Source organism: Acanthochromis polyacanthus, chromosome 14 (genome assembly GCF_021347895.1).
Source record: "Acanthochromis polyacanthus isolate Apoly-LR-REF ecotype Palm Island chromosome 14, KAUST_Apoly_ChrSc, whole genome shotgun sequence".
Lineage (NCBI taxonomy): Eukaryota > Metazoa > Chordata > Actinopteri > Pomacentridae > Acanthochromis > Acanthochromis polyacanthus.
In genome coordinates this window covers 39,005,078-39,015,329 of record NC_067126.1, presented here as the reverse complement: position 1 = coordinate 39,015,329, position 10,252 = coordinate 39,005,078, and the positions used below count along the sequence as shown (strand labels likewise).

The 10,252-nt window shown below is 39.2% G+C and overlaps 1 protein-coding gene across 1 annotated transcript; it reads right to left on the bottom strand.

The window, feature by feature from the left end:
• Nucleotides 1-367: 367 nt before the first annotated feature.
• spryd7b (SPRY domain containing 7b) lies at nucleotides 368-9,816 on the bottom strand. The gene is made up of 5 exons (XM_022197324.2): nucleotides 9,669-9,816; nucleotides 7,727-7,843; nucleotides 7,171-7,337; nucleotides 4,373-4,475; nucleotides 368-1,556 (listed from the first exon to the last, which is right to left on the bottom strand). The coding sequence occupies exons 1-5, from the start codon at nucleotides 9,772-9,774 to the stop codon at nucleotides 1,459-1,461; spliced, it is 591 nt and encodes a 196-aa protein (XP_022053016.1). The 5' UTR covers nucleotides 9,775-9,816; the 3' UTR covers nucleotides 368-1,458.
• Nucleotides 9,817-10,252: the final 436 nt, after the last annotated feature.

Here is a 10,252-nt window from a genome sequence, read left to right as displayed (position 1 = left end):
CCAAAAACACCTCGCCAGGAAGTGTGTTAATTCCAGATCACATGACCTGCTCCACATGATGTCATTTCCTCCTGAAGAAAAGACTGGCCAGACTCCAAGGCTTTCTGACTTATTTCAAATAACTTTCAATTCCAATTTTACTCAGTTCTATAGATTTAAAAGAATCTTTCTCTAAAATGCCTTGTGGTGTTTGGTAATAGGCGGCCATGTTGCTTTTAGGCCTGTAAACAGCTAAAATGTCAACTATGACACAAAAAGTCCCATTAGTATATGTATATTGATCCAGATGCTATAAAATCCTCATTTGTGCACATAAGAGTGAAGATGATCATCATAGAAAAATCTAATAAACACATAAGAGTCGATGTTTGATGCCTCCAGAGACAAAAAGTTTAATCAATCAACAATATTTGGATTTGTACAGTAACATTAGTGCAAACAAAGACAAGCATTTTTGAAATATTTTGACTGTCACACTTCAGCAGCGGATATGTAACGCCAATACAACACAACAGATTGACATTTTCGGATATATATCTCTAATCAGAGACAACCAGCACCGGCTCTGGTAATATTCCGATATTAGAATAAATATAGGACAAAAAAAACAAAAATGTAGGGGCGTTCAGAGAAGTGATTTTGTAAATGCACAGACAGTGTCGGCTATTTATGAGATACTTCACTTTGTAAAACGGTTCCCAGCACCATCGCCTTCAACATACCTCAGTGAAAAAGCAGCCTGTCCTCCTGGAATGTGCACAGGTGTACCAGTGTTTTTATCCATCTCTGCATCAACTCAAATTGATAATGAACGTCAAAATAATTGAGGCAATGTCCCCCTTTTTTCAGGTATTCGTATGGTACAAGAAGAAGGCAACGTAGGAGTAAATGGGGTAGTGTTGACCGACGTGTTAGTGTTGACAGCCGACCCTTTAGTCAAACTTCTGCTGGCCGAAAGAAAAGAATCAGGTCACTTTGATCTGGAATCTAAATAAATACAAATAAATACAGGGAGTAAGCTGAGACGTCAGTACGGCAAGTGGGAGGTTCAAAAACATAAAGCGATGTCAATAAAACATGGCTTCTGATCCTGAAAAGTGGGAACATTTTACCGCCACGTCCTCAAGTCAGGTTTCCACACACAGATTGTGAATGTAAGCAGCAACTGAAAGCGCTTCAGTTCGTACAGTTTGATAGCCACTGACACAAGGTGATGATTTTACAGGTTTCCTCTTAGCGCACAGTAACAGCCAATCATAGCAAACGTTGGAAATCCCCAGTTATCTCCAGGGATGGTCCAACGTCGATCCAGAGCAGCAGTAGACGGACAGAGTGATCAGGAGAAACGAAACAAGATGCATAACAGCCACAAATCAAGGTCAAACTGCAGTGACACAGAGCTTTTTTTATGAGATATAGAGGAGGGTGACAACATGAAGAGAGGCTGGAGTGCTCCGTTTAGAAGATTTGCTGCTCGAAGAGGATCTTCTCAAACCCTTGTGGAGCCGTGTGGTAGAAGTCACTGAACTGGCAGTCTAAGATGGCACTGTCATCCACTGGAACAACAAAAAGGTACAGTCAAGTAGATGTGTTGAGCTCTTAAAACCTGCTTTTGTTTATGTTTTTGTTCTTCCAAAAATTGCAGGAATTTTTCTGCATCTTAATATACTCGAATTGGCAGCAATAAAAACTACAGTTCAGGAGAAAAACATTCATAGATTTTCGACAACATGAGCAAACCACTGCACCACTGCTACCAATCATTTGAACTGAAATATTGCTGAGTCACTCCTACATGACACAACCTGAACTGCTGGAACATGGCCAGAAGAAACCGGACCTTTAATTGGGAAACAAGCTTTGTATGTTAAATCGCTGTAAATTCATTGTCATTAAGGTGGCAACGGGAAAAATATTCACCGCCAATATTTTCTTGAATAGTCAAGAAATATGCAGTTTACGATCAGAAGAGGCATTTAAGAAGGCAAGAAGACTTATTTCTTTAAAAAATACCAGTCAAATATCAAAGTAGTTGATTTGTTTGGTCCAAAATCACAAAATATTAAAGTTTACTGTCAAAGAGGAGGAAAAAAACTGAAAATACTGACATGTAGGAAACTGGAATCAGATAATGGAGACGTATGTCCGAAAAAGTTCCTCAAACTGATGAATCAAATGTGGAAATAGGTGATTACTTTAATGTTTAATTGTAAAATAGAAATAACTATTACAGTTGCACTAATGTATCTATTGAGGTATTTATGCAAAAGGGCTGCAAATAATTATTTCCATTGTTGATTAACGTGTCAGTAATTTGCTTAACTGACTAATTTGCTGGTTTATAAAATGAAAGAAAATGGTGAAAAATGGTGATGAGTGACAATTTCAGCTGATTTGTTTTGTCCAAAACTCCAAAATATTCCAGCTTACTGTCACAGAGGAGGAAAGAAATCAGAAAATATTCACATTTAAGAAGCTGGAATCAGATATTTTCTGACTTAAACAAACAAAAAAAACTGATCATCAGAATGGTTGGCAATTAAGTGATAAATCATGCAGTCGTAGCAGCTTTAATTCACAAAGACCTTTTTCACTGAAGCAGAACGTGTAAATAATATAATTAATCAAGGGTTAAGATTCCATTTAGGTGCTCTGGTTTCAGGGATCTGGTGTTGCGTACGCTGACTGTAAGTGGCATGATCACTGCTTACTGGAACACTTGAACCCAACAGAGCCGTGTTATTAGTAGAATCTGTGCTTTTGTCACTAGGAACGAACTGAACTGGTTGTTCAAACACGTTGAGTTAAAGATTTAAAGCGTGATTTAATGTGTGTACATGTAGCTACAAGGTTGGATCAGTCTGATAACGTGTGGCCACATCCTGCGTCTGCAGTGAGAGCATCAGAGCGAGCTGGTAGTTTAAAGTCAAGCGTACATCGTATTGGTACGTTGTGTCAAATTCATACAACATAGAGCAGTTTCCAACCTTTCTGCTGCTTGTTTCAAAGGCTACTTTTCATCAGGTCAACTGAATCATACAAATAAAAATCCTTTTTCACAGCAGAAGAATAATCATTTTGCTAACAGTGGTACTTAAGCATAAAATACACAACATCAAGAGCCTGGGACAAGCTCACAATGCATTCACTTTATGACAGTTTTAATTAAACACAACCTACAGTCACTTTTAAAGCTTCAGCTACACCTGCTGCACTTTTCCTTCTGCAACAAGCCAAAAAGTGTGCTGTCAGAAAGGTTCACCACTGATATCTGAACAGAATATCACCCTTATAGTTTGGTAAACACTGTAAGCTTTGAGTGCTGGATTGTTTTCCTCAGCTGTGGCCTGGAATACCTGCCCGGCTTAGCGACCGACTCATGATGCAAATCGCCGCTCAGCTGGAGAACCAGCGGCACGCACTCAGACGCTGTTACGTAGAAAAGTTATCAGACTAAGGCGTGGTGGCAGCAGAGGTAAAGTTTGTGGATTTTAGTTGCGCAATTGTCTCAAAAACAAGTCATCGAGTGACACATTAGCTCCTAACCCTGTATGTTCCACGCTTCAAAAGAGGAATGGCAATGCTACTGTGGCACTTTACACCAACAGATTTGGTGGAAACGGCTGAATTTGGAAATGAGTAGACAACTTAATGTGAGTATATTAGTACCGAGACAGAACAAAGTTAACAATCTACACTCCATGCTATCAGTGGCATCAAATAATGGATGTTTAAAACAGCAAAAACTGGTTAAAATGGGGTTCTTAGAGAAATGAGTGCAATTTCTGAAAATTCTTAAATAGTAAAAAGGCCAAATGTTAAATGACAATGAAATTTATGACACTTTCTAGCTCGGAAATACCACGTGTGCCTTCAAGCTACTTAGTTGGCTGAGAAACGAATGACCTAATCACAGTTTTTCTTTATCGGTGCTGCTGTAGAAGGCCGAGAAGCAAAGCTGCCACTAAGAACCAACACCCTGCATGTACTTTATTCCAGAATAAAAATACCAGCTGATTTCACGGACTAGCTCGACTCGAAATGGAGACGAGAGGCCGGTTATTGAAATCATCTGCTGGAGCTTCTCACCAAAATAAAACCTGCATGAGTTGATTCTCTGTGGCAAAACTGTCTCTTTTTATGCTCAAGGCTATGTTTTGATTAGCTCACATCAACCGTTCTTGGTAAAATATTTAAAGAAAAGTCATTTTAAGTAGAACTCACAGAATGAAAGCTCAATCTTTGTAAAAATGTACAAATACAGCCCTCTAGTGGTATGGAATTGTAATGGCATGAAGTAAATCAGGCAAAAATAAAGCTAAGATTGAGAAACCTGGCTAAAGTAGTCAGAATATGGAACAGACAAACTCACCATAAACAACGGGGTATACAGTGCCTCGGATTCCTGAGGCAGGACAATGCATGTTCTTTCCATTCAGATATAAATTCAGCTCCACGTGGTCATACGTGATGCCCTGAGGAACACAAACACACACGTGAACACACCGAGGAACACATGAAGAACGTGTTTAATTCTCTCAAAAGAACAGTAGATAAAGTTTGGGCCAGATTTCATCCCAGTTACACAGAAACATGAAAAGGCTCATACAGGTTTGAAGCTTACTGGACTGTGATAGCTTGAACTTCAATAATCACTGCAGAATTAGGATGATTTGACACTTCTGCCCAAGCTGTAAATGAGCGTGACATAAAAACACAACAAAACATTTTCTGCTGGCTCACAAATGTTGTTACTTTTCAATTTTCATATCAAGGATTTCGTAAATGACACGTCAGTGAGCTCAGCAAGGTCAAATTAAACATACGGGGCTGGAAAAAATGATTAGACCACCATTGTTTTCTTCAACAAGGACGGAACAGGGTGAAAGCAATTGTGTGAAACAACAAGAACGAGACACAAAACGACAAAAACGAGGCACAAAATGACATAAACAAGACATAAAATGACAAAAAGGGCCAAAGAACCAGGTCATGCTTGGGGCTACTCTTGAAAACAGTCTTCTTCCATCAGCTGGAAAACTCTTTCTTGCCTCCAATGACTGGATTTTCCAACCAGACAATGCCCCTTAGCACACGACAAGATGAGTAGCCTTAGCTATTGATGTAAGAACTGAAGTGATTGTGGTTATTATCAAGAAAACCATGGAAACGTCTGATATCAGCTCTGAAATTAAACTCTTATCAGCCCGTTTTGTTGTTATCATTATATTTCTCCAAACAAATGTATCTTTAGTGGTATCAGGCATTAAAATGAACAAGAAAGTGAAGAAAACAAGGGTGGTCTGCTCATTTTCCCATGACTGTTTGTAGTATTGAGTAGGAAATGTGTATCCTTCAAGCGTTTCAAAGTGTGGGCGACTCGCCTGAATTAGCGGAGAAATCAAATATAATAGACACCAGTGTATTGAAAATGTGACAGAGTCTGTTTTCCTGATCCCTGTTCTAGGAAGAAGTGAGAAAATGAACAGAAAACAGGGCATGTGGGTTTTACAGACTGCTTCATGACCCTGCAGGCTATTAGTCATCAACTGTGGTCAGCTTCAATTTAATCATAGTGCAATATTAATCAAGGAGTTTCTCTGTATTTTAGAGGTTGAATAATAATAACAGACACATACACAAAAAGCAGTAGCCAAAAAGTTAGACTAAAATAAACAATAGACAAAAAGCCACCAACCAGTCACATCGTTCATGTTATTTATCTTAAAAGTCGCCTTCAAAGAGCTGCATTTGTTGAGGGTGTAGTTTGCCGTTTGTTTTATTTTTAAGATTTTATCGTCACCCTGCAACATCACAAAATGAACTCAACAGTTTTGCAGTGACAAATTAGCTTCACTAGCAACCAGCAAAGGAAAAATGCACCCAAATGGGCAAGCATCCTTTAATTTGGGACACTGTTTTACTATCCAATGGTGTGACTGACCTAAACGTGCCTCCTTATGAAAATACCTTGTGCTGTGATTAAATTAACTACAAGTTCATCTGTAGAAATGTCTTTTCTTTCTAGCAGTGCTCGCCCAAATACTGTCATTCTACTAGAGAACTTAAAGGGTATCCAAAGTAATCATGGTAAATGCATGCAGTGTTAGTTTCTATCAGTCGATATGAAGCAAGGACAGATTTTTTTGACTGTGTGTATGTGAGCTCTGAGAAAACAAAAACAAAGACAGCTTCATCACGTTATATCAGACACAATGTGCCAAACACTATTTTTGGCAGAGACACAATGACAGTGACAGACAGATCTGAATTAGCTGTAAAATAGCCCCCCCCCCGCTGCACCAGCTCACTCCAACAATCCATCTGTTCCAACCCCAAGTCTGTGCTCATTAAAATCAGATTTTAAAAACGACTTCCTGCTGGACAGCTTTGCAAACAATTTCAATCAATGTGTTATTTCACAGTAATGAGAAGTCGGATCTGATTTACAATCTGACGCCAAAGAACAAGTCGGTGTGCATGCCACAAACTTTGGCACAAACAGAAGGCAACCCAGTCCCCATCGGAGCATGCGCTGCAGTGTGGCTGTCACTATGAGGAAGCTGCCTGGGGGGGGGAAATATTTCTGAAGGAATCATCTTAAGGAGTTGTTATGCTTTTAATAAAAACTAAATGTTGGGTTAAAAAATAGATTTCTAGATCTCACATTATAAATGCTGCACCTTTACTTGGATAGAACTTCTTGGATTTCAGCTCCCATGTCAGAAAACAGACAAAAAAAAAAACTCTGATTTGCTATTGAGAGTCTAGTTAGATGCTTCCATCTCTGTGTTTAAGCTCACCGCAACAAAAGTTCTTCATTTCCAGCCTCTTGAGCCAACTCAAATCTTTCACAGATCAGGGCATCAACTGAAAATATGCAGTAGTATTTATTGTATTATGTAATGTTGTAAATGTATTATGTATAGAAATGCATTCTTTTGTTTTTGCTTCTTTTTGTTTTTTGTTTTTCTGACTGTTGAATTTAAATTATTGTGGACTTATGCTGGGAGGGAGTGGACATTGATAAGTTCTCTGAACTTTTTCTGCTCCTTTTTTGGGCACAAACTGAATTGAACTCGCCCTGTTAACTCAACAAATGTCTGCTCAAAATAAACAAATAAAATAAATAAATAAATAAAAGTAGAGCAAAATGATTTGCCCACTTACCACAATGTCACCCTCCTGAGGAAGGCTGTTAGCAGGTAGACAATTCTTCTCCTCGTTATTGTGGTACACAGAGCCATCATGCCTCAGGACTAGGCTGTTTGTGTCTCTGCCCAAAGGCACTTGGTTAAGATTCACTTTCTGCGTGGCCACACCGACTCCCCATACACCTAAACACGAAGGACAACACTCAAGCATTTAATACTTTAAATCATTTTTTAACCACTAAACTGTATTTGTGCTTTTCATAAATGCTAGTAATTTAGTATGAGAGACACGTGTGCTTTTCACATTTGCAACTGATTGCTGCATGTTAAAGCCTGTTTTGAGACTAGAGAGGAGCTGCAGACTGTAAACAAGTTAAAAAAAAAAAGCTAGTTTGTGTTTTCAAATGCTGCCTTTGTAAGTGAATCACTGAATCAATGAGCATGCAGTCACAAGACAGTGTTGGTCCTGAACTCCCACTAAGAATGCACCAGAAAATTGCAATCTGGCAGCGAAAGAAGGCAGCAGCAGTGGGAAAACGAGGTGGTAGAAAGCTAAAAAACCACGTGCTTACCAGTGGACTGAATCTTAAACTCAAAATAACTTTTGTTCTGGTGCAAAGGAGCGTTGGCCAGGCAGCCTCCGGTTCCACATATCCTCCGTCCGCTCTTCACAATGACGACATCTGTGCCTGCAGGACGCAAGAAAGAAGAACATGTTTAACTTTGCAGTACATTTATACATTTTTTTTTAAATCAAGGAATTGTTTAGTCTACAAAATGCCTACAAAGCAAATGTGTAGATACTTGTAAGTTATTTTAAGACAAAGAGAGAGTTTGAATTTAAAGAATTTAACAGAAAAAAACTTGTAAATATGTCATTCTGTTGGAGTCTGATTAATGAACAGAGAGGGATTGTAAACCTCACAGTACAAAAGGATGCTCTTGCAGAATCAAACAAGGAAAAACAGTTTTCAAGTTTATCTCCTAAAGGGGTGGAAAAGGGGCTGAGGAATGTTGCTTTGATTTTTTTCAATGTTCTATAAATGAACAAGTAAACAAATCTTCCTATGAAATAAATACAGCTATGAAACGAACCCTCAGAAAATGGCCGAGGCACCTAATATATTAATAACTTGATAAATAGGTTTTAATTTGTATTTATATTTACTTTCAGGGAGCATTATTTCTTCATGCTGCATTTGTTTATTTCAACTGACTTTTAGTTCATCGCGCCACATCCTGTTCTTGTGCTGTTTGACACAAAAACTAAACTTGCACTTTCCATGAGTAACGTACAACAGTCCATCTGAGGGCTCCTGGATACAGAAAATTACTTTTAAAACTTAGATGAGACAGTCTGTTGACATGCAGGCTCTAGATGTACACACCACTGAGGACTGAGGAAACATGAAAGACAACTCTCTGAGAAGATAAGGCTTGCAGAGTCGGTAACTTCTTTAAAATCACTTCTTAAATCCCACTTTTACAGACTTGCTTTATGTGAAGTCTATTTTTAGCTTTATTTAGTTTAAGTGTTTTATTCTGTATTATGTCCGGTTTATTTTAGACATTCTCATGTTTCATTTTAGCTGCCTGGTTCTTTGGTGTGATGTCGTATCTCTAATTCTTTAACTCTCTAATTTGTTTTACTTTTATTTTACCCGTCAATCTTGTTCATTAATTTTCAAACTGTGTAGTTCATTTGTTTGAGTTGCATGCTAATCAAGCTAATGATTCAATTAGTTTATTAGCATTTTTACTATTTATTTTAATTGACTGATCTGACCTGTCTCCTACGTCTTGCTTGTCCGTGTTTGCACGTTTAAACTGTCAAAGCTCTTTGTGAACGCAGTTAGAGGTGATATATAAATAAAGTCATAATGTCAGGTTCCTGCGATCTGGGTATGAAGACTGTTAAACTACAGCATTAATGCGAATTTTTAAAAAAGCTTGGAAGCCAAAGTCCGTCATGTAATTACATCAGTGGACATTTGAACCCTTCAGCAGAAGGAAATCTGCAGGGAATTTTCAGCCATATTGTACCTAGTGTTTACAGTGGCAGTTCTTGTCCGTGAGGGACGTGGAGTAGATTTTAAACATTCATCAGCCACTGTATGGGAAATACACACTAGACACGAGTTCTCATTTAACGTAGAGCACGTTTAGATGTCGCTGATGTGGCAGGAGAAGTATAGAATGACATCAAATGAATCCTGGAAGCTAACGGTTGCAATAGCAAGGAGCTAAACCGGTTGTTGTTGATGTGAAGTCACAATATATTTAGCAAACTGATATTTCTATAGAAATTATATTGACTAAAAGTGTCAGGATATCCAGCTGAAACCGTTCCATGCCACAAGAAACACATTTAACCTCGCATCGTGGCTGACTACAAACGACTAGCAGCTATCGGCTAGCTAGCTAAAGCTGACATCGTAGCGAACCGTCATATCGCGCCAACAGACATCAACTGTCAAAACACCAGCGATCAAAAATAAAGTTAAACGTGGTTACCCATGTGGTGAGTGTCTAACTGAACCGTGGGCATCTCTTTGAGGGGAATGTGGCCCGTTCCTCCCTCCCCGCAGCAGCCGAGACAACACGTAAACATCGCAGCCATTCTGCACTCTGCACTGCTAAGCTAAACATCCGGAAACAAACTCCGTCCAACGCCAAAGAGCGTCCGGCGTCAAAGCGTCACAGCGCCGCCGCTCTCAACAGCGAGCCCGTGCGGCGGAGGTCGGAATTGCATAAGCCCCTGCTCCCCCACTGTATCCAATCACAGCGGCTAAGATAGGCAGTTGCTCCTGATGGCATGGAAACAAGGGAAGAAAATCAAGGTCAAAATTTCTACACGTGACTAAGTAACTATTGGATATCGATGTTACATAACCCCGAGTGAGCGCGAAGTGGATTTGGGGGCAAATGACAACTGTTTGGATAAATCCTGAATCGGTGATGCCCATTCATAATCGCGGAGCACTCGCAGAGGTTTGGGCTGCACAATGTTGCTGATAGTTAAGTTTCCCTCGGTTTCTGTTTACACACGGTGCCTAGAGCCTTTTTATTTATACACACCAGCTAACGCGCCTCACATT